This window comes from Xenopus laevis, chromosome 7S (genome assembly GCF_017654675.1).
Source record: "Xenopus laevis strain J_2021 chromosome 7S, Xenopus_laevis_v10.1, whole genome shotgun sequence".
NCBI lineage: Eukaryota > Metazoa > Chordata > Amphibia > Anura > Pipidae > Xenopus > Xenopus laevis.
Window position 1 is genome coordinate 22,721,606 of NC_054384.1, and position 25,547 is coordinate 22,747,152.

The 25,547-nt window shown below is 38.4% G+C and overlaps 2 protein-coding genes across 2 annotated transcripts in view; one reads left to right on the forward strand and one right to left on the reverse strand.

Moving 5' to 3' along the window:
* The window catches only part of stox1.S (storkhead box 1 S homeolog), a 54,685-nt gene extending 44,907 nt beyond the window's left edge, over window positions 1-9,778 (reverse strand). The window contains exon 1 of the mRNA XM_018227471.2: window positions 9,657-9,778. The gene's annotated coding sequence lies outside the window, so the exon portion shown is untranslated. The remainder of the gene's footprint in view (window positions 1-9,656) is intronic.
* Window positions 9,779-9,977: 199 nt separating this feature from the next.
* On the forward strand, window positions 9,978-25,527 carry ddx21.S (DEAD-box helicase 21 S homeolog). The gene is given in 17 exon segments (NM_001088566.1): window positions 9,978-10,101; window positions 11,344-11,466; window positions 12,907-13,107; window positions 13,446-13,577; window positions 14,139-14,214; window positions 14,461-14,639; window positions 18,641-18,758; window positions 19,224-19,409; window positions 19,989-20,134; window positions 20,604-20,756; window positions 21,564-21,725; window positions 21,928-22,047; window positions 22,219-22,292; window positions 23,477-23,636; window positions 23,828-23,962; window positions 24,408-24,452; window positions 25,218-25,527. Coding segments are annotated over 17 exon segments (2,280 nt in total). The 5' UTR covers window positions 9,978-10,047; the 3' UTR covers window positions 25,434-25,527.
* The last annotated feature ends 20 nt before the right edge of the window (window positions 25,528-25,547 follow it).

The window sequence follows — 25,547 nt, forward strand, 5'->3', positions numbered from 1 at the left end:
TTGCTACTCATTTCTTGGTGTGACATAAGCCTAAAGAACTGGAAACAGCCCCTATGTTCTTTGAAAAATATATTAACCAACATTCCCAATATTAGAGAAAACAGCTCCTTAAGGTGTAGTTTGCTATTTCACAACATAACTGAACCCCTGGGGGCAGATTTACATATGGTCGAATATCGAGGGTTAATTAACCCTCGATATTCGACTGCCGAATGTAAATCCTTCGACTTCAAATATCGAAGTCGAAGGATTTACCGTAAATAGGTTGATCGAACGAAAAATAGTAGGGGTGGGAAGGCAAAAACATTTTTTACTTCCTTGTTTTGTGACAAAAAGTACTGGAAAAACAAGAAGAGTAACCTTGCATACCCTGGCAGTCCGAATTTTGCGAAACCTGGTGCTCGATGAAGGAGGTATTGGCAGCCTCCAAAACAGACAGAGAAGTAGAAAATCACCGGCACAACAGGATATTTTTAACAGGGAAACCCTTGCTCGTTTATTTGCGGATGCCAAATAAACGAGCAAGGGTTTCCCTGCTAGAAATATCCTGTTGTGCCGGTGATTTTCTACTTCTTTGTGACAAAATGTCACACGATTTACCTCCCCGACCCTAATTAGATTAGGATTCGGTTCGGATGGGCAGAAGGATTCGGCCGAATCCTAATTCTCCTGAAAAAGGCAGAATCCTGGCCGAATCCCAAACCGAATCCTGGATTTGGTGCATCCCTATAAATAAACACATTTAGGGGCAGATTTACATAGGGTCGAATATCAAGGGTTAATTAACCCCAATATTCGACCGTCGAATGTAAATCCTTCGACTTCGAATATTGAAGTCGAAGGATTTACCGCAAATAGTTGGATCGAACGAGAAATCGGATTTTAATCCATCAATCAAACTATTTTTCTTCGACCAAAAAAACATTAGAAAGCCTATGGGGACCTTCCCCATAGGCTAACATTGCACCTTGGTAGGTTTTAGGTGGCAAAGTAGGGGGTTGAAGTTTTTTTTAAAGAGACAGTACTTCGATTATTGAATGCTCAACGATTTTTAGTTCAAATCGTTCGTATCGAAGTCGTAGTCAAAGTAGCCAATTCGATGGTCGAAGTAGCCAAAAAAAATCATTCGAAATTCTTGACCACTGCACCCGAACATCGTGATCAATCTGGTAAGAGTGCTAGGAATATATATATATATATATATATATATATATATATATATATATATATATATATATATATATATATATAGGGAAAGGTGGGTACAAGCTGCACACCTTCAAATACATCAAAAAACCTGAGTGCTCTGGTTAAATAATAGATAGAAATTGCACGTGGTACCGGCACTCACAGGGTTTGCATGAAAAATCAATTGTTCAATATGGTTAAATAGGAAAAAAAAAGGTTGACTTTGACTTTGACGTAGTTGGCCAGCTTAAATATATTGCAATATATGGACAAACAATCCCTGTTTTGTTTAAAGGGTAAGGCATTTTTCAGTAGCAGTATGCACAAAATGTCGCTGTCTTAAATATATTGATAATGGGTTGAGTGCAGAGGAATCTTGTATTTGTCTATATGTATTTTGTGGTCACACCCTCATTGCACCCCCGCCTAATGTTTTTAAAAACTAGTGGTGAGCACAACTTTCCCTTGTTTGTTATAGTTCTACAAGAGCAGTGACCAGCTCCATGTTGTAGCTCCCACCCCCTCCAACTATAGTCAGGTGATCCCACTGGTGTCTAATAAAAGGGCAGCCAAGTTTGGGAGTTTTACTTTGAAAGCAGCTAGTAAGTTGCAGGTAAAACGTATTCGTCCCTTTTATAAAATGTATAATTAAACCATAGAATTCTTAATGAATCAGATGAAAATTGAGCATAGGACTGGCCAGATATGGGATGACTTTGACGTAGTTGGCCAGCTTAAATATATTGCAATATATGGACAAACAATCCCTGTTTTGTTTAAAGGGTAAGGCATTTTTCAGTAGCAGTATGCACAAAATGTCGCTGTCTTAAATATATTGATAATGGGTTGAGTGCAGAGGAATCTTGTATTTGTCTATATATATATATATATATATATATATATATATATATATATATATATATATATATCTATATATATATATATATATATATATCTAAATATATATACATATATACATACATATATATATATATATATATATATATAAACATACATACAAGAGATAAACATGTTCACTACAAATGAGCAATATTTCATATTTTTCTACTTTATGGAAAAATAAAACCAAATGTCCTAAAATTTAAAGCATGAGAATGCCCTCACCAGCTTCTCAATCCTCTAAACCCCCATGTGCGTAAACCACTATAAAGTAGATTAGAAAGATCAGGAGTGAAACCAAGCAGTGTTTTTTACAGCAAGCCTTTATTTGGGAATAAAACACATAATGTTTCCAGAGAAATCCTCTGTTCAACTGTGACACTTGAAAAAGAGCATTCACCTCGACACATGTTGTATATTATACCCAAATAAAGGTACTGCAGTTAAAAACTCTGCTTTGTTCCAGTTGTGATCTTACAACTTCCTTGAGATGCTATTTAAAAAGCACTTAATAATGTTTACCACATCAACGCACTTCAGTGGTTTCTGACAATGGGGCATATTGATCAAAGTGGGAAAACAGAGCTGGCCACAGTTTGGCAAAGGGACATTTCACTGCTCTCTGGTCACTTGTTTAGTATTTTTAGGTTAATATTTATCAAATTGTAAAAGTTCAGCCCGACAATTATGCTTTTAAAAATCCCGAAAAAAATTATGCATAAAATTTCCCTCTGGCGGACTGTGGCATTCTGTAGTACAGTTTTTAGATATGCCCATAATTGGAACTGACTAATTATAACGTTTTTGTCAGTCATGTAGGGTTAGTGAAGTAGTTATTATAATAATAACTACTAGTAGTTATTGATGTAGCAATAGATATTTACTGTAAGCAGCAACATGTTACTGAAATACCATTATTTCTATCGCATTTTAACCACTAAGGGGGTTATTTATCAAAATCCAAAATTTTCTCACCATTTTCTGAAAACCACTATGACCAAATCGAACTTCCCCCCTATTTATCAACACATTTTCAGACAAATTTCTTGTGTGGGAAAAGACTAGAAAAAATCCTGAAAAAATCTAAATCATACAATTTTTTTTACAATTTTGACAGCCAAAACCACAAAAACTTTTGATTATTAAACTAAACCTATCGCAGATCAGAATGTCAACAGGAAATGTGCCATTGACTTCTACATGATCGCGGCAGGTCTGAGTTGGAGTACTTTTTTAAGGAGTTGGTTTTTTTTTTCTAAGAAAAAATTGTGTTTTTACCATTAAAATGTATTAAAAGAAAGAAGAAGAGAAAGAAACCTTGCTTGAATTGTTTGGTTACATTAAAAGTCCCTCCCCCACCTTCCACAATTTTCAGCGCTACTTATAGAGGAACCTCTTTAGGACCAGTTTGTAGATTTTACTAATTGATGCACAATTCTTGATTCATTAATTGTTACTTGAAAGAGATCGTGAAGGTACACCTTTTAATTCTGTATATATCAATTAATTGTCAGGCCCTTATTAATTTATCAATTATAAAAAATAAATATATGAACAGTGTGAATGCTTCCAATTGATTGTGAATTAATTTGTGAATTGTAACCCACGATTGACTAAAACCGTGTTGATTCAGATGATTGGTTATAAACTGCAGGTGCTTAGCCTTGAAAAATACGTCTTAAATTCTATGTAAATCAGTTGGTTACTAACACTTGATTAATTATTTAATTAATAACTATAAAGTGCAGGTGCTTCTAGTTGATTCTGAATTAATTGTTAAGTTATTACTAGAATTGATTAAAACAATGATAGGATAATTTAAGTATAAATTATAAAGTGCAACTGCTTCAACCTTAATTATCTGACTCAATCCATATTTTACTCTGTTGTATATCAATTAATAGATGTATAAAGTGATCAGTGCCAAATATAATTTTAAAATTAAAAGGGTTTCAATTGTGAAATAAGGTATATTTCACCTTATATTGTGTCCTGGCTCTCAGGTCGCTCTTTGGTTAATGCAATAACAAGGAGAAATCAGATGGCACTCACCAAGCAAAATGTGATGAATGGTTTATTCAGATCTCTGCACAACGTTTCACGGGATCAAACCTCTTTCTCAATTGCTCTTTGGTTAATAACCAGAAAATTGAAGTAAAATAGTTGGTGGAGTTACTGCCATAGAATCTAACTCATTTGTTTCTAGTCCCTGGGAGTACCACAAAGTGGGAGGAAGGTCAGGAGCTGAAGGGCTGTGGTCTCAAATTTTAATCTTTCCTGTTCTCAATTGGAAGACACTATTCTAATCTAAAAAACCATAAACCCAACAGACCTTGGAAAGGAAAATAGGATAAGATAAAGTAAGTATGCGCGTTAAAATTGCTTCCGCAAATCTCCAAACGTACTAAGTTTTAAAAGAATAAGAGTCAAGTTCTTGCACTGACGCGCGTTTCGCCAGTGGCTTTCTCAAAAGTCAATTACAAATTCCTTTCTCTTGGTGTTCTTTATAGCCGCATGGATCTTAGTTCATTGAAGCGTCACTTTCGCTATCCAGCTTTGGGTCTTCAGAGCGTCACTTTCACCCTCTCTTCTTCGATTCTTTTTTTCCGCCATTTCATTGCATAACCAAATGGAGGCATGAACAGGGATCAGAGCGGTCATGATGACAGGGAGGTTCTCAGCTGGAAATCCCTCCCTCCTCCTACCTGAAATCTCCTTCGCTACATACAGTCTGAATAGAGGATGAAAATCTTAAAAACATTACATTTTCTTCACAGATGGAATTTTTCTAATAACTGGCATATTCATTACCATGGAATGGTTTCACATTTTGTTATTTTTCATACCTTCATTTAATGATCATCCATGTGGAGGAAGATAATAATCATCATAATAATTACTGTATAAAACCCTGGCAGACCATATTTTAAAAACAATATGCAGAAGTGCAGCAGATAATAATGACTCCAAACGTGGGTGATTTATAAGGAAATGCCCTAATGGCAGAACAAAGTGAATTAGATTTAGGCATAAATGTTTTCTGGGGTTATTACCACTATATTTATCTTGCCATGCATTTCAGGGGTATTATACATGGCACTGCATTTAACTTGTCATGTATTATTGGGTTGTAAACATTAAATCGATATTGTATTGATACTACGGTGTATTCTGTTAAGATGATGTGTTTTGGCACTATTTATCATGCCATGTGTTCTGGGATGTATGAAATTACCATTTGATTTATATTGTCATAGAGGGCTTTGAGAGGAAACAGTCGGAGCGAGTGATGAGCTTCAGGAGAGCATCACGGACCAAATGGTGCCAGTGGGGACAGGTTTGATATGTGAACTGATGGTAAGGGAAAGGTTTTGAGCAAGTGGCAAAGGCCTCTGCATCAAGTAGTATTTGCCTTAGGAGCCACTAATAGTTGGGCCGACTCTGTTGTCATGTGCTCTTGGGTATTATACAAAAAGCTGGCACTGGATGGAGGTATATTACACAACATTACAACTGAATCTATATTCCAGTGGGATATTAAATGTGCAAACAGGTCTGGAATACTATAAGACAGTGATCCCCAACCAGTAGCTCGTGAGCAACATGTTGCTCTCCAACCCCTTGGATGTTGCTCCCAGTGGCCTCAAAGCAGCTGCTTATTTTTGAATTCCAGCCTTGGAGGCAAGTTTTGGTTGCATAAAAACCATATGTAATGTCAAACAGAGCCTCACTGTATTTTGACAACCCACATAGGGGCTACTAAAGGGCCAATCATTTGGCACCCCTGAACATTTTTCATGCTTGTGTTGTTCCACAACTCATTTTACTTCTGAATGTTGCTCACGGGTTCAAAAGTTTGGGGATCCCTGCTATAAGGTAATCCATGTAGAGAATATGCCTCCCCCAAAAAATCACCCTCTGCTTATGGCCATCTCAACAGTGACTATAAAATAATGACTCGCCATAAACAAAGGAGCAAGGCAGCTTCCATCTTTGCCTATTAATTTAGGTAGAAAACATGTTGTGCCTATAATTTTTGATTCCATACTTCATATTTCACTTAATTAAGAATACATTTAAAAACACTACTTCTGAACTGAGCATAGTATTTCTTTAACAGGGCTGTCTGAAAGGCTGATTGAATACTATAGTTCAGAGGCTGGGAAAAGGGTTTCTCATTGCAATGCTAAGCAAAATTAATATCAGATGTTGGCCGTTCACTGATGACAGCCACATGTGGTGACCCACAAAGGCTCCTACACCTGTATGTCCTCTCTTGCAATCCCACAATGCACTGGGTTTGCAGTTTTATTTATCATCGAAATTACACGTACCTCCACTAGAAAGGCCTTTGTTTTTTGCCAGATGGTGTTATGTAACACCGTTTAAATGCTGATGTTATAAATTAATGATCTAAGGCCTAGAAACCAGTAATGAGCATATATCATACTGCAATCTAGCAATAAAGCTCCTGGAAGCTGTCCTTAGGCTAAAAGACATAAAAAGCACATGTATCGTTGACTGATTGTACTCCCATAAAAAGCAGGAAATAACCTTCGGTTCCAAAGGGATACACTGTAGGGACAACGTGTAAGAAATCACCAGTACAGTGCATCAAAGGATATATACACTATTAATCAGAAGTTACTAGGACCCATTTAGATTGTTAGGCTTGAGAACATAGCTCAACTGTCTGCACAGAACTGTCCTCAGCAAGTTATTGTTAATGCTTTGAAGTTGCTGCAAAAAGCCCTATGCACAATAGTCTTATGTAGTCAGATAACCACTCCAAAGACCTCTACTCAATGGGGCAGATTTACTTGTGGGTGAAGTGGCTAACGATATCCTCAATTTGCTAGTGTTACTGCCCGCAGGGACATCGCCAATTTACTAACGGGCGCAGGCATCACTTCACTAGCGAAAGGGATTTTGAAAGGGGTTTGTTTGTGGGAGATTTCTGTGCTTCTCTATGTACATGCTATTTCTCACCTACCGCTCCAAAAAGGGTCTCTGCGCGTTTTAAAGCTACATGCGATCTCAAATCGCGCTATGTACATATTAGCTTGCGATTTGCATGCACCTTGATGTGTCGACAAAACGAACGACTTGTCGGCAGGACATGTTTTTAAAAATCACGGGCGAATTATCACCCAGTGTGACCTTAGGCAAAAACGGAAAAGTCGCCAGCGTTTTTTGGGACTTAGAAAATTTTTCAACTATTTTTTGAGGAGCTCCTATTTACTCTATTGCACTTCGCCTGTTATGAGGTGGCGAAGGCAAGTCTGGCGAAAGAGGTAACGTTCATTTAAATCCGCATCTTAGTGAATTTGCATAGTTATGTCCATTCGCGAGATCGAAAATTCGCCTGGCGTTAGAGTGCAAAGTATCGCTACAGTCTATCTCCTACGCTAGCGAATTTATGCTTGTGCCCATTAGTAAATCGGTGAAGTGCCGAAATTACGTCACGCTGGCGAATTTTCGCTAACGTTAGTCACTTCGCCCTTAAGTGAATTTCCCCCTATGTGTTGGACCCCCTTTTATTGTATCTATACAATAAAAAAGAGTCCTGCATTTGGTTCTGGTATCTGTAAAACACCAAAAGTGGTCACATTTCAGATGATCCGCAGGTACCCAGGCAGGGTAAATGTAAACCCTAATGCAGAACATTGCCTCTCTAGGAGAAATATTTTTTTATTCTAAGTTCCTTGCTGATGCAATGTGACATCATTTCTGGTTCATGCAGTCCATGGGTCAGAATGGGGGTAACCCTGCAGGTAAGGTCAGGCTGTGGCTATGGGGAAGTGCAAAACAGTTTTGGGTTAGTTTGTCTGGGTCAGGCACAAGTCTATCATAAAGACTTACAAACAAACTAAAAAATCCAACAGATGTGATCATATTCCTTTAAAGAATCAGAAACACCGGACAACACACTTTTTTTCCTGCATTTGAGTCTAATGTAATGTCCTGTTACCTTTCTTTGCTACAAGCTACATGTTCTCTTCAGAGGCTCTAATACAGTTTATATAAATCAGCAGCTGTGTAGCCAGTCACTGATATTAAAATGGCATACCTCCCAACATTTTGGAGCGACAAAAAAGTTGCCTGTGTAGTGCGTCAACATTTTGACCACGCCCATTTTGTGGCCACACCCCTAATTATCATGTTCATTTTACAAAATGTGGCAGGTTATGAAAGTTTGAGCATATTTCTGGGGTTTTTTCAGTTATTACAGTTTTGCTAATGACGGAATTGCCCTTTAAGCCGTGAGTAACTTTTCCCAGGGGACCTGTTATCTTATATTGTTACAGTTGCTTATTTGCTTATCTCAAAATTGTTACAAAAGTATCTTGTCTACTGCTGAGGCTGTTCTGGGCTCTCTGCCAAAAGCCAATTAAGTTAGAAACTTTGTTTCATTGTCTGGCTGTTCCGTGCAGAGAAAAACTGGACTTTCCAGTATAAACGTGGGACTGCGGGTTGAGCTGTCAAAAGAGGGACTGTCGGGAGGTATGCTATGGCATTTTTCGTGGGACAGTCCCTCTTTTGACAGCTCAAACCTCAGTCCCAGATTCTTACTGAAATTTCCTGACTTTCTCTTTGAACTCCTGCACTGAACAGCCAGAAAAAGATAGAAAGTTCCTAAGGGCAGAGACACACGTGGAGATTCGGGGGGAGATTAATCGCCCGGTGACAAAACGCCTCTTATTCGGGCAACTAATCTCACTGAACTGCCTTCCCGCCGGCTAGAATCAAAATAGTTGCCCGAAGAAGAGACGACTTGTCGCCGGGCGACTAAATCTCCCCGTGTTTCTGCCCTAAAACTTAATTAAAAAAGAGGCTTTTGGCAGAGAGCCCAGAATACGTGGCAGTACCCTTTGTAACAATTTAAGATAAGCAAAGAAACAATTGTAACTATTTAAGATAAGCAGCTTAAAGGGCAATTCACCTTCATTAGCAAAACTGTAATAACACATAAAACCTGACCCTAAAAAACACTAAATGTGTTCAAACTTTCCATAACCTGCATACGCTACACTTTCCCAGTTGTATAAAGTTCAATCAGTAGCGTTCGTTGAGGGGGGCGGGGCCTGGTGCGTGGCGCGCAGCTGGGCCCTTCCCCCTCCGTACCCCCGGATTTGGCCGCATTGTCAGCGGCGAACGGACTGCCGGGGGGCCCTGAGGGGGTGTGGGCCGTGGCCCGCTCGCACCCCCTGCTCCCCCAGTAGTTCCGCCACTGAGTTCAATTTGATTTGATGGTGTGGTTAATCATTTGTTCCTATTGGGGCCACAGTGAATCCCTGGATCCCACTAGGTGGAGGCACTGCCTGGAGACAAATTCCCAGTACCCTTTCATTTAGCAAAGGGGATTCAGGACCTGTGGATGGTAAGGAATTAATGGTATATATTCTATGGCACAGGGGGGTGGCCATGATGGGGGTTACACACACACAACAGAAAGGCCACCAAGCACATATTTGTATATCAAATAAAAGATAACCGTTAAATCATACATTGGTTAACAACTCTCTCCTGATTTGTGGAGCATATGGTAATGGAAGAAAAATAATTACCCTGATAACGAGGGAGGTTGGAGTTTCAGAGTTAAACAGGGGGAGATAAAAAGCGGCGTCAAATCGGAACTGTCTGCAGAAAGCTCTCTAAGCCCACCGATCCCCTATGTATCATGAAAACAAATGAAGGGGCTGCTGTTCCAGGAATTTTCATTTGGATGCCGAGCAGCGCCCCCTGCTGGTTACAAAAAAAACCCAGAAACCTGTAGCGCTCAGCAAGGCTTTTCTACACACGTGGCTGCTGTTTGTCGCACATCGATGACGTTCAGTCAAATTCTGGGAACAGGAAATTACGCACGATCGTTCCTTCCTTTTGCACGCTGCTTTAGTGTGGTGTGGTCACCTGCGGACCCCGTTCTCTTGGATACGGGAGTTTTAGGAGAAATCATCGATGCCCGTGAAGGTTTATGCCGAGGAAATGGAGGGTGAAAGTATGAAGAAGAAGGTGAGAAACGCGGGGGCGGCTGGGAGGTTGTGGGGAGCGAGGCTGAGGCACCGCGGGGACAAGTGTAAATAACAACGTGTTCTCTGACTTCTTTCCCTATTTGTATTTATACTTATCCATAGTCACTGACCCCTTCACTTTTTTATTATATTTGGACTTCGAGACAGTTTCTTTTTAAGTATTGGTGTGTATTTGGACTATTGGTTGACTTTTACATTTTTCGGATTTGACTGCTGAAACCTGCGACTTTTTCGGATTTGACGCGCGACACCCTCAAAATTTTCGGATTAGACGGCCGAAACCCGCGACTTCAGATTTGACACCCAATGGTTGAGATTTTTTCAGATTTGACGCTCGTATAATGCAACTTTTTCGGTTTTGATGCACAAAGCTGCTTCTGTTTCCGATTTGACGCACGAAACCTGCGAGTTTCTTGGATTTAACCCCAGAAACCTGCGACTTTTTCGGATTTTACTCCTGAAACGTGCGACTTTTTCGGATTTGACGCCCGACACCCGCAAGCTTTCCGGATTTGACGGCTGAAACCTGCGACTTTTTCGGATTTGACGCCCAATAGCTGCGACTTTTTCAGATTTGGCATATGAAACCTGCGACTGATTTCGGATTTGACGGCCGAAACCTGCAACTTTTTTCATATGACTCCCGAAACCTTACATCTTTTTCGGATTTGACGCCCAATAGCTGCGACTTTTTCGGATTTGACACCCAATAGCTGCGACTTTTTCAGATTTGACGCCCAAAACCTGCGATTTATTTCAGATTTGATTCCCGAAATCTGCGACTTATTTCAGATTTGACGCCTGAAACCTGCGACTTTATTCATATTTGACGCACGAAACTTGCAACTTTTTTCATATTTGACGCCTGAAACTTTTTGACTTTTTTTTTTTTTCAAATATGACAGCTGACACCTGCAACTTTTTCAGATTTGATGCCCGAAAACACAAAATCTTTATCATTTTTTAAACAAAACCCAGATATCTTCAAAATGTCAACGGGACAGCTCCCATTGACTTCTACAGAACTCGGCAGGTCTGAGATGGAGTACTGTTTTATTCTGACTTTTAACACCATCAGGGTTTAATAAATCTTAAAAAAAATGGTGGTTTTTCCTTTTAAAATTCCAACCAGAAAAAAAAATCAGATTTTAATAAATAACTCCCATAAATAACACTTGTTTGTTCCTAAATATACATGTTGCTTACCCCTACGCAATTCTAGAAACTGTCTGAAACTCCTCTACCCAAGATAAAAAAGAGAAAAATGAAGAATGGGGACACAGAAGATCTTGATTTGGAACATATGGCTGAATCCATAAATGGAGAGATCAACAACAATAATCCGGTAAGAATATATCTAGTTGTGATTACAGAAATCCACTTAAAGCAGAGAGTCCCCACCACATACACCACTTGTTACCCTCAAAAATGTGTCTTGTACCTGCTTTAAAGAAAAAGCTAAATTGTGGACAAGGGCTGGCAGACATTTATTTATTGCGTGGCTTCGGATACTCTTCTGTCAGAGCTCCCCTCCTGGAGCATGCTCAGTTTATACTAGGTTTTGATCAGCTTCAACTGCACATGCCCCTGCTGTACAACTTTTTTTGGTATGCATATTTTATATTTATATGCTGGGAGGTTTAATTCTCATTTAAAGAAAGAGAAGCTAGTAGCATGATGCTTGGAAATATGTTATGGTCATAAGTAATAGTTGAATAAGTAAAATTTTAATTTGCATTGACATATTTGCAGTAAATCACAAAATAGGCCAAGATGCAGGATATATGGCAAATGATTGTGGTTGAAAGTTGGTTAGATGTTAATGCCTTTTTGCCTAGCACAATCTTAACCTATGGTTCAAATACCCAAAATCAGGGCCCTTTATTGTTTATGGTGGGTCCCATGCCCAAGATGTCCTGCTATAGTAGGCATTCGTAATTAAAATAAAGTGCATTGTGTTGCAAAGCAGACCTAATTCTGGCCTCCTGGAAAACATTGAGAAACCCTGGCCTGGATGTCCTCCTAAGTCATAAATGTTATCAAACTTTACTTTGTGTGTCCAGCTTAAAGGGGAACTGTGACTTCTAAACCATAATTTAATAAAGAGGACCACATAACACAGAAACCCTTAATAAACCTTTATTAAGTTAAAGTTTCTTCAAAAAGTATGAATAAATGCCATTTTCGCTGCTGGAATCCAGCTGTTTAACAGTTTTTCTCTTTTTGCATCATTTGAAATCCTGTCAGAGAAGGAGGGACCAAAACACTGATGTTACAAATTGTTACAACGACTCCACAGCTTACAGACAGCATGCAGGAACTACATTACCCACAATGCATTGCACCGGGATGTTCCTTTAATTATTGAAATTACATGTGCAGGGAATTGTTGGCTTTGGAGGATGCAGGCTGAGGACAGCTGGCTGTTGATACAAAGTAACAGTAGTCAGCCAGCTCAGCAAAGTAGTCAGACAGATCAGCAGGGGGGCTAGGCATAGGGAACTGTCAGAAACCATTAAAAATCATGAAAAGTCTGCATTTTTTTTATATGATGTATATTGCAAAGTTGCTTGAAATTGTTTACTTTTCAAAAAGCTAAAGTTGTGTTTTTGTGGAGTTCTCCTTTAATTGTGAAAATGCTTTTTTTCTCATAACTGTATTTTTTAAAATCACAATTTTAAACTTTTCTTGTTGAGGGAGTTCAGGTTATATGCACTATTGTTCTGATGTTCTTGTTTTTTTCTGAAAAAGTGTGATTTGTTTTGTTGCATCAATGTGCTAATAGACTCCCAAGTTGAAGAAAAAGAAGAAGCCTGCACCAATAACAGATCTCTCTGAAACCGCAGAAGAATGTGACGGAGAGCAGCCAGATCCAAGCACTCCCACACCAAAGAAAGTCAAGAAGAAAAAAATAAAAGTGAGCAAGGAAGATTCAGACTCACAGGAAGAAGCAGAACAATCTGAACCACAAACGAATGGCGTGAAGGTATAACTGATACTGTTTTGTGTTTGTGGTGTGTCCTGGGAAATTGTTTTCTGGAATTTGTTTCTTTTCATATTTCCAGAAGTTGCTCTTAAATAATATTGTGGGGACAGATAACTATAGGAGTGCTGGACTGCACACAAAGATTACCAGTACTTTGAAAGTACTTTTGTTTAGCGTTTAGAGCAAGATTTAACAATAGAAAAATATAGTTTTTAATTATAAAACTAGGGAAAACATTATATTTAGCATATGGCCTGTTTACTTGAACTCATGCTGAACAAGGGAATACATTTTTCCTTTAAAATTCTTTAAAAAAACTCTAAACCCATGTTTCATAGAGCGTTAAAAAATCTAAAAAGATCATAACAAGTGATGATAATGAACCAACTCCTAAGAAAAGAAAAACTGATACAACGGAGATCACTACAGCCAAGGAGTGTGAAGAAAAGGTGTTAACCAAAGAGGAACAGGTAATGAGGCAATAGTCTGTATTTATATAATATGTATCTTTTTATAATGCGTGTAAATGGGTCAATAACAGGTAATTTGAGCATGTCCCTGGTCTCTCAGAATGTAGGTCACTTAAGCAAAATAAGAAGCTGACCAACGGAATTATATTAACGTGTTTATAAAGCACCTACATTTCCCCGCAGTGCAGAGTACAGTGTATATATATCAAACATATAGATTACCTGCAATACTAACCGAGAAAGGAAGTTAATCTGGTTTACCTAAAAGGTGGAAGGGGTTGTGAGATTTAAAGGAGAAATAAACCCAGCACAGCGCTTGTGCAGTGAATCGTCAGAAAAGAAAATGGGGAGCTACAGGGGCATCTTTGGAGGCACAAATCGTCCCTGCTAAAGGGCTGTGGTTGCCTTGGGCTAATACAGAAGCCCAAAACAGAATCTACAACATTTCTAGCCTACTTTTTTAATTAAGCTTTAGTTCTCCCTTAAGCCCATAAGGTTTGCCCATAAGATTTGTTGAAATCCGTTATTTATGTCACAATACATTTTTTTTTCTTCCTACAGGAAATAAATCAAGAAAAAATAGACGGTGACTTCTCTAAATTTCCACTTTCCAAGGAGACCATTAAGAATTTACAAGGTAATGATTTTCTGATGCAGTAAAATACACTATATATGCATAATGAGGTTGATGAAATTCATCAGTCTTTGCATAATGGAACCTATATGGAAAGAAATGGCCTAAAATCAAATACTGAGAAAAGCCAAGCTGTGCATTTTTACAGCACTTTGCAAAAGTGATATAATCCAAAAGGTTGCAGACCTTCCCAAATGCCATCATACATGCAACTAACACTGTGCACTGTTTTTCATATGATTTGTACAGCTAAAGGAGTGAGCTATCTGTTCCCAATTCAGTCAAAAACATTCCACACTGCTTACAGTGGCAAAGATGTTGTGGTCCAGGCCCGTACAGGCACAGGGAAAACATTCTCGTTTGCTATTCCTTTAGTGGAGAAGCTAAATGAAGACCAACAGCCATTGGCTAGAGGACGTGCACCTAGGGTAAGGGATTCTGAACGATTTTCTTTTTATATACCTTCCCTTGTTCCCTGATAATACCACAGAATGGATATTTTATGTACGCACAATTTTTTTTTTTAACTATAAGAGAATTCTAAAAGTATGGGTTTAGGAAACCTTAGACCACACTGAGCATGTCTTGGTAAGATGTCTTTATTTTGCATTTTCAAAACAACACCAAAAAAACCCACAATTGAAGCAACCAACAGGCTTGACACTTACATGACTACTGTTTTCAATTACTTTGTCGTTTAGTGACAGTTTCAATACTTAAAGGAGCATGTAACATTCACCAGTTATCGGCATACACAGTACTTCGGGCCAATCTAGAGCATAGTCATCTGGTAGGGATGCTTGGGGGTTGACATCTAACTAAGGTTCCCATATTTTCTCAAATTTCCGGGGTGTTCCCCTAGCATTATACGTCAATTTGATTAGAGGCAATGTGACATTTATTAGGTCAATCCATTGCTGAATTGTAGGGGGGTTGGTTCATCCATTTCATTATTACTAGCTTCTTTGCATATAACAAAATAAATTGTATTAATGTTCTGGATTTTTGTAAGGGTACTGCCTCATCTATAATACCCAAAAAACAAGTCTCGGGGGACTTAATTCCAAGAAAGGATAGAAATATATTAGTGTATCGGATTACTTCTGACCAATATGCTGCCACTCTAAGGCAACTCCATAACAAGTGGAGGAATCCAGCTTCTCCCCTGACGCATTTTACGCATTTGGCTCCCTCTGATCTACCCATAGCTTCAAGCCTTAGGGGGGTAATGTAAATTTGGTGGATCGTTTTGAATTGAACCATTAAGTCCCTAAGTGATATTAGGTATGGGTACAAGTTATCCGTAGCCTCTTCCCACTGGTCTTCCTCTAGTGAAGGAATAAATGTCAGCCATTATTGTTTGGCTTTGTTGAATGGGGAGGGTTGCGTCTAGAGTCCGCAGTCTGGCGTCCCATGCCAGATGTATGGGTGTAAATTGGAATGACTTGAACTGTGCATGAAAGGCACGTCTCATCTGGAAGTATCTAAATAGTTGTATGTCTTGCCGATTTAATTCTTAATTGGTCTAGGGAGACGAAATTACCTCCCACCAATAGATCCTCTAGAAGTCTAATACCCATTTGTGGCCAATATTGAAAATCTGTCCGCTTTCTCATGTGAGGCAGGTTAGAGTTCCTCCAGAGTGGAGCTTTGCCTTGCAAAGATGATTAACAAAGTTATAAGATGGTGACCCCCTGTGGCCAACTTTGAAAGCATAAATAATTTGTTTGATTAGGCTTGTGGTGCAGTAAGTTCATGTTTATATTTAGTATACAAAATACAGCATTTCTAGCCTTATTCTATTTTAGACTTTACTTCCCCTTTAAACATTACCTATATATTGTGTAGATCATTTTTAGCTGATATTCCTCATTTTGCAAGTAATTGTTACTTTCTAAACCTGACTGTTTTGCCAACCTGACTCTCCCTTCTCAACCTGTTTCTAATGCTAATGCCCCCTGATAGAAGAACATGGGGGATAAAATGGTTAATGTTAAAGCATTGATTAAATACTTTAGTGGCAACATTATAAATAGTATGCCACAATGTTATAATAAATGTAAAAAAAGGTTTAATTTCTGGTGTCATTATCTCTTTAATGTACAAATAATGGAGGCAACTGGTCACCTGTCCAAAACAAATTTATGTTGGGGATAATTGCATTGGGCACATTTTTTAATTGAAAATAGGCATTTTGTTAACTTTGTATTTTCAGATGTTAAAGATTCAAACATTTTCCATGTTAGGCTAGAGATACAAATTTGTAAACATCTATATCGGTAATATTTTATTTAAAAAAAAGTCGTTCTCTTTCCAACACACTTTTCAGTTAAGTTGTTTTCAAATGGTTCACCAGAAACACAATAAATTTCAGACTTGCAAATGTTGACAGTAAAAGGGCATCTGTGCAATAAGTGGTAAATGCTTTTCACAGGGTTAAACACATAACAAAAATGTGACTTCTAAAGCTGCTTAATAAATATACATGTCAGTATATTCCCCTTGCAAGCACGGAAGTTTGTTGCAAAACAAAATTGGTGTGGCCCATTAGAAGTGTTGGTGTTGAGGTTGGTAAGAAAAGCCTGCTTTTAAGGCTTTCAATTTAGCTGGGACAGCTGAAACGTTTATCAGGTACAAGGAGGCCAATAAATCATGCAAAAAAGCTAAAATCAATATGAAAAAGGGTATTGCAGCAAGCAGTATAAAGGATCCAAAATTATTTTTTAAATATGTAAATAGAAAAAAAAAAAAAAGAAACAGGAAGGGGTGGGACCCTTAATATCAGAGGGAGGTCAGCTGGTTGCTAAGAACAGAAAAAAAAAGCAGAACTATTTTTTTTTATCTGTCTACACAAATGAGGAACCAGTTAATGAAGGTTTCCTTCTTAATAGTCCCAATTCTAGTAATAGAACTAATGATGCATGGTTCACGCATAAGGAAATTCAAAAGAGACTAGAACATGGTCCGGGGCAGGATTGTATTCATCCCAGGGTACTTAGAGAGCTTTGTTCTGTGATCTACTTAGACTTTGCTAAAGCATTTGATACAGTGGCACACAGAAGGGTACTGGTTAAATTAAGGAATGGTAACCTGTAACATAGTATTTGTACCTGGATAGAGAACTGGCTAAAAGACTTCAAAGAGTGGTGGTAAATGAAACGTTTTCTAATTGGACCAGTGTTGTTAGTGGAGTACCGCAGGGCTCTGTAGTTGCTCCTTTGCCTTTCAACTTGTTTATTAATGACCTGGAGGTGGGCGCTGAAAGCAGCACCGGGTTTAACGGCCGCTCGGTTCTAGCGGCCACCTGCACAACCACTCGTGGGCACACAAGTGCGCTGGAGCACTGGGGAGCTGCACGTCCCCAGTGCTCCCCATAGAGTGGCTCAGCAGCATGCCACCCCTAATAATCTGCCGCTCTAGGCCGGGCCTTTGTGGCCTCACTACAAATCTGGGCCTGATTGAAAGTACTGTTTCTATTTTTGTAGATGATACTAAATAGTGCAGAACTATAGGTTCCATGCAGGATGCTGCCACTTTGCAGAGTGATTTGTCTAAACTGGAAAACTGGGCAGCAAACTGGAAAATGAGGTTCAATGTTGATAAATGCAGGTTATGTACTTTGGCAAAAGTTATACACTAAAGGGCAGTGTGTTGGGAGGTTCCTTAAATGAGAAGGATCTAGGGAGTTTTTGTGGATAACAAGTTGTCTAATTCTGGGTAGTGTCATTCTGTGGCTACTAAAGCAAATAAAGTTCTGTCTTGCATAAAAAAGGGCATTAACTCAAGGGATGAAAACATAATTATGCCTCTTTATAGGTCCCTGGTAAGGCCTCATCTGGAGTATCCAGTGCAGTTTTGGACTCCAGTCCTTAAGAGGGATATAAATGAGCTGGAGACAGTGCAGAGACTAAGTGCAACTAAACTGGTTAGAGGGATGGAAGACTTAAATTATGAGGGGAGACTGTCAAGGTTGGGGTTGTTTTCTCTGGAAAAAAGGCGCTTGCGAGGGGACATGATTACAATTTACAAGTACATTAGGGGACATTATATACAAATAGCAGGGGACCTTTTTACCCATAAAGTGGATCACCGTACCAGAGGCCACCCCTTTAGACTAGAAGAAAAGAACTTTCATTTGAAGCAACGTAGGTGGTTCTTCACAGTGAGGTTGTGGAATGCACTTCCAGGTGATGTGATGCTGATTCTGTTAATGACTTTGAGTGGCTTGGATGATTTCTTGGACTGACATAATATACACGGCTATTGTGATGCTAATATCTATAGTTAGTGTATGAGTATATATAGTTTGTGTGTGTATGGATGCTGGGTTTTCATTTGGAGGGGTTGAACTTGATGGACTTTGTCTTTTTTTTAACCCGATCTAACTATGTAAGTTTATGTTCTTAATTCAAACTTAATTACTTTCTAGGTGATAATCCTTACTCCAACCAGAGAGTTAGCTATTCAAATCACAAATGAAATCCGCAGCATCACTAAAAAGCTGAAGGTCTCGTGTTTTTACGGAGGAACTCCATATCAACAACAAGGTGACAATTTGGCTTTTACATGATCGGTTTCATGTCTAATACTAATAAGATGTTTGTCAGAATGCTACATTTACTTCATGGTCTCATAATATTCCATATTGTTTAAAACTTGGCTTTAATGTTTAGAAGTAGCATTTAGATGGAACCAAAATAGTTGCATTGGTGGATACCAGTGGCCCCTTTGCCTACCCCATGCTTTTTTAATAGCCTTGTTAAAAAGGAAGTCCTATACTGTTCAAAGGATTACTGACTTAAGTCTTGGTTTGTTGTATAACATTGGAGCCCCCTCTTTAACATTTGCTTTAAGTCTGATCTGTTTATCCTGTAATTGTCTCTATATCTAGAGCCAACCTAATATATAAAAATAATTATATCCAATAATATTTGCTATATATCTATATAAATACTGTTTGGAGTTGCCAAATTAATCTGGAGCCTGAGCTTTTTTTTCTCCCTTTTTTGTAGTTTTTGCCATTAAAGATGGAATTGACTTCTTAGTCGGGACACCTGGCCGTGTGAGAGATCTTGTCCAAAATTACCGCTTGGACCTTACAACTTTAAAGCACGTGGTACTAGACGAAGTTGACATGATGTTCGATATGGGCTTCTCCGAACAAGTTGAGGAAATATTATCGGTTCGCTACAAAGCTGGTATGTGTCCGATCTTTGTTTTAATGCTTTTGCAGCAAGAAAATATAAATCAATGTTTAGGTGTTAATGTAAATTAATTACAAATTGTCCATTCGGTTGTAAAGTTTTATAATATTTGCAGCAGTTCATTTTCGTTTCTGACTATAGCACTAACTAAGCTTTTATTTAATTTCATAATTACAGCTGCCTCATTTTAGGCAGCGTAACAGTAAGTCATTCAACAAATTTACCTTTTGGTTGATGAAAAGCATCTTCTAGCTACAGTCTTCTGCCCTGAGGATAAATGCAGGCTCCTGTGTCTGCACTGACCGTTTTAAATTCTGTTTTGGTGCAGAATTTGGTGATTGGCTGAGCAACAAACATTCCACAGAGGTTTTGGCAAAATAACCAGTCCCTAGACCAGATATAAACATATCGGCATTTGTGATCAAAATTGACTATTTTTATGTTATTATGTTAGTCACGTACCAGTGGTTCAGATTTGATATGTCAGAATTTTTAGTATTGCAAATGTCCTGTGGTTTGTCCAAATCTTGATTTGAAATATTGTTTATACGTTTTGAATCTACTTTTTTCAAGATCCTGAAGAAAATCCCCAGACTCTCTTGTTCTCTGCAACATGCCCAGACTGGATGTACAATATGGCTAAAAAATATATGAGAAAACAATTTGAAAAAATTGACTTGATCGGGCATAGAAGTCAGAAGGCTGCCACCACTGTTGAGGTCAGTGGAATGTTCACATTGTGAGGCAAATACATCACCAAAATGGCTTCAGCTGAAGAATATATTTGGTGGAGCTCTTTCGGTAAACTAGTTAGATTTCCCTGTGGGCCCCTCCTTGGATAAGAATCCCTTGTAAGCTGATATAGGAGGAAGATAGAACAGAAATTAGAGAATGCATGGAAATTGGTTCTCTAAGGTTCCTAAATATATGTTTTATTATATCTTTGTGAATAATGGCAAAGAAACATTGCACCAGCAGATTGTTTTTCAAAACTTGAAAATGAAACTTTCGGCACAGCTGCAACTGTAATTCTGTTTGCACAACCCTATCCTTTAATTTGAGGTCTCAATCTGCTCTTTTTCTAGTTTCTTCATTAACACAAATAACAATTTAATTATAAATATTATTTTTTCAAAGCACAAATTAACTGTATGTAATCAAATCTTTTTTTTTTCCTTTCACTCAAAGCATTTGGCCATCGAGTGCACCAGATCCCAGAAGGCAGCAGTCCTTGGAGATTTAGTTCAGGTGTACAGTGGAAGTCATGGAAAAACCATCATCTTTTGTGATTCAAAATTAGAAGCTCACACATTAGCCACAAGCTGTGGCTCATTAAAACAGGTCAGAATTATAGTTGTATTTAAATTTATGTATAAAGCCTAGTGTCAAAACTCCAGCGGTGTAACTATGGGGGAGCAGACTCTGACGAAGGCCCTTGGACAGCAATAAAGCTCTCCCTCCCCCTTCTGTTGGTGGAGTGGGGGGAGTATGTTCTATGTTACACCATTGGTAAACTGAACACTTATTCTTAAGGGAAAAGGAATGATACCTTTCCTTCTCCTTTTAATCACTTAAAGGAGAAGGAAAGGTTAAAATTAAGTAAGCTTTATGAGAAAGGTCTATGTAAATACACCAGTAATGCTGCTCTGAGTCCTCTGTCAAAAGAAACACCACATTTCTTTCCTTCTATTGTGTACACATGGACTTCTGTATCAGACTTCCTGTTTTCATCTTAAACCTCCAGGGCATGGCATTGAGCATGCTCAGTTTGCTCCTCTCTCCCTCTCTGCTGTAATCTGAGCCCAGAGCTATGAGCGAGCAGAGAGAGACTCAGGCAGGAAGTGATGTCACACCAAGCCAATATGGCAGCTGCTATCCTAAACAAACAGAGAACACTTCAAGAGCTGTTAACTCAAGTATGTTAAAGCATTCTGCAGAATAAATAGTGTTAAAGCTTGCACTATTGTTTCTAATCTATTGACAATAAACTGCTCAAGTAGCTTTCCTTCTCTTTTAAGTGAAACCCTGAAATAGTCCTTTCCTTCTGCTTTAAGTAGAATATAGGGCTTTTTTTCTTTTTTAATCCTGTAGAATTGTTTTGAAGGAGTTGTTTTGGCAAATGTCATATTTATTTTTAACTTCTTCCAGTCTGCCAAATCATTACATGGAGACCTCCAACAGAAGGAAAGGGAAGTCGTCTTGAAGGGTTTCAGGCAGGGAACATTTGAAGTTCTTATTGCCACCAATGTTGCAGCTCGTGGACTAGATATCCCAGAAGTTGACCTTGTAGTATTGTACTCTGCACCAAAGGTAAAGCTATTCCTTTCTCTATGGTTTAAAAGTGATTTGTTGTTCTTTTATAGACTTTCGTGGAATGTTTAAAATCCTCAAAATTACTTTTCAACTTGTCTTGCACATACATGTAAACAGGCAACAATATTATCAAATCTAGAAAAAACACACTTTTGTAGAAATTCCTTAGAACTATACTGACTATAAAAACTCTTTACAGGAAGCAGATGCTTATGTTCATCGCTCAGGACGTACAGGAAGAGCCGGACGCACAGGCGTCTGTATATCCCTTTATGAACCATGGGAAAGGCATTATCTCAGGAATGTGGAGAGGAGCACGGTAGGTCATATATTATTTATCTTGTGTTTAAAAAAGGAAAGATGAAACAAACCAATATAGTCATTATACACACCTGTACCTAAGCATGTGCTGACCATTAGAAATGTGTAGTTTTTTGTATTTATGTACTTCTATTTGGTTGTGATGCTAACAAAATGTTTTATTTTTCAGGGAATCACATTCAAACGTGTTGGAGTACCTTCCTTATTGAATGTTGCCAAATCATCCAGTGCTGATGCAATAAAGTAATTATTTTTGCTTTTTTTTGTTTGCAATTTGCATTCTTTATCTTTGAGTGGGATCTACAGCACTCAACAGGTCTTGTGCAAACAAAAATAAGGTTTTTTTATTTAATTTACAAACCTGAGGATTGTATTCCCTTGAGAGAGATCAGTCAGTGAACGAACTGTCTGGTTTGTAAATTAAATTACAACCTGTACAAGACCTGTTGAATCAATACTTTAATACTTTCATTAATAAGGAAAGGTCAACCCTTCTGAAAGAATTGGCACTAGTTCACCATAAAGGATAGATATTGATTAGTATGGATTTGCATTTGCAGCATTAGGACTTTTGCCAAACGGTTTCCATTGATTATTCAGTGTTTTCTTAGGCAAATTCCAGTCACAACAGATTTCAGCTCCAAAATGCAAACTTTCGTGTTTTGGTCCTGAAATCCACTGCATGTGCCTGCACCCAGGCCCACACGATGGGGTATATTTGATATATTTAGTATATCAAAGAGTGAATTTAAGAGATCGCCAGAGTCCCCTAGAGTGAAATTCCGCCACTCTCCATTCATTTCTATGGGATTTTGAAAGGCGTCTTTATCAAAGGATGAACTTTTACCCATTGATAAATACTCCATAGAAATGAGTGGAGAGTGGTGGAATTTCACTTCACTCTTTGATAAATATACCCCAATGTTTCCAGGCAAGGCAAAGGAGGGAAGCAGATGGCAGTATAGGGGTTGATTCTCAGCCTGCTTTTGCCACAGGCCAAGAATCAGTCCCTTGGGCATTTGCCTTCAGCTGTTAACCATTCTGCCTCCTATCATTCCATCTCGCTCAATACAAACAACGTGTTTACTGACTGAAGGAATATGATGTACATGACCAGGTTACCCTTTGTAGTCGGGCAGGAGCTGAGTGAAACTCATTAAAAGACATCTAGCTCCGATCTATAGCCCTATACCAACTGCTGTATTATCTTCACACTGAAGAATAATCGTTTTATTTCTTATTCCCACTCTCGTTTGAGAAATACTTTAGCACAAACTAGATGTTTGAATCTCTTTGTTAAAACTTGTTCGTTATGAAACCTTTGGCCTCCAGCTGGTTGTAGCTTTGAAAAGCAATGCACTACAACATACTAAAGCAGATGCTTTGGATTCCTATATACACACATTATATCTTACTGTTTTTCTTAGGTCCTTGGATACAGTTCCAGCTGATGTAATTGAACATTTTAAAGAATATGCCCAGGAACTGATTGAACAGAAGGGTGCATTAACTGCCATAGCTGCTGCTTTAGCTCACATTTCTGGGGCGACGTCCATTAAACAGCGCTCTTTGCTCAACATGGAAGCGGTACGTCGGTTATGAATTTTCTGTATTTAATAGTCTTTCTTCTAGAATTTGCAGCAGAGCTCTGTTATAGTCTACAGGGCAGCATATGTGATGTAAATGGGATGTTAAATGCAGTATTGTTAACTCCTAGCATTTTATTCCCATTCCTTAACATAATTGACAATTTGCACGTTTTACTGTTACATCTTTAGGGTTACGAGACTATAACATTGAAGAGTTCAGTACCTATTCACAGCTTAAGCTATGCTTGGCAATCCATTAAAGAACAACTGGGTGATGATGTTGATTCCAAAATCCATAGAATGTGTCTACTCAAGGACTCCATGGTAAGGGGAACATTCTCAAATATGTATCATATAAGAAATGTGGTCATTTAAAGCTGAATTTTCATTTGTTTTTTTACAGCTACTTAACTAGTATGCCCTAAGTAAACAATTAACGCTTCATTTTTACAAAACAATGTGACAATTATAGTCCTTGTGCTTTGTCTTATTGTCTGTATATTTTCCCAGTGTCGAAGGTCTCTTTAAATATATATGTAAATACAAAGAACCCAAATGTTAGGGATTTTTTTTCCCAGAGGCTAGGCCAGGCAATTCTTTGGACCCAGATGCCCTACAACTCCTAGCACCCTCAAAAGCAGATTGGAGTTACTTTTATGCTACAGTGCAAATGTTCAGTTAGCTATTGTAATATTTACAGAAGATTGCTACAGTCTTTAATTGAGACGTGTATTCAGAAAATGTTTTCTGCTTTTTTTTCTTTCTTTAGGGGGTGTGTTTTGATGTTCGTTCAGAAAACCTGGAATCAATGCAGGTAAGTTTCAGCTAATATTAAAGGATTAGTATTAGCATAAAGTTCGTTTTTTTTTGTTTTTTTTTTACATTTGAAGGGTATGAAACGTGTATAAAAACATTATTTTTCACACTATATGTCTCCTTTGAAATACAACAATTGCTGACACAGGCACATAGTTAGCTGTGCACCTGCCATTGAATGTAAAATCTGCAGCAGAATATGTCACAGAACTGACTGCTACACACAGTAGATTCTGTGTTTCCAGATTCTGCTGCCAGCAATGAACAAAAAACGTTGCCTAGCAATATTGCTACCTCTTGCTACCAAGAAATCTTAATTTGGTCTTTAAACATTTTAAAAAAATTTAAACAAAAAAAAATTCCCTTGCTATACCTAGGCCACCCTAGTGGTGTGCTGCCGGTGCAAGTGGCCATGTTGTGCAGTGCGTATGCACAAAATGGACATCTTGACATAGGCAACTCACAATCTGACATCACATATGCGTATATTGAGCAATTAGCTGCACTCTCTCATTATATGCCCCAACATGGCTGCCTTCACCAAGAACTTCCTCCCCATGTGAGCAGCCTAATGCTGGTGGGAGCATTTTAACCCAACAGGAGTGTGGACTCTATTAGCCCGAACCTCTGGTGGGGGGGCTGTTTCAGCTGACTGATGCCCTTTAATAAACCGTTTTTGCACTTGATTTGAATTGGCACTGAATAGAATGTCCCCCATCTCTTTGAGAATTCTGTAACAGAACTGCATTATTATTTATAACAGGAGCGCTGGACAGATACAAAACAGTGGCAGTTTACAGTTGCAACTGAACTACCCGCAATTCAAGAATCTGAGAGAAACTTTGATGGACCAAGGAATAGAGGTTTTGGCGGAAGAGGGAGGAGACCTTTTGACAGAAGAAATAATTCCAGAAATTCAAACCGAGGAGGCGGAGGAAGAGGCAGGAATAGAAATGGGGGGTTTAGAAGGGGCCGTTAGTGACTCCGAACATGCCAATTCAGATTAACTTTTTCAATACTTCCTAAAGTAACTGAAGACATATTTTTATGCAATATACAAATTAAAAGCTGTTAAAAAATGTCTGTTTCACTT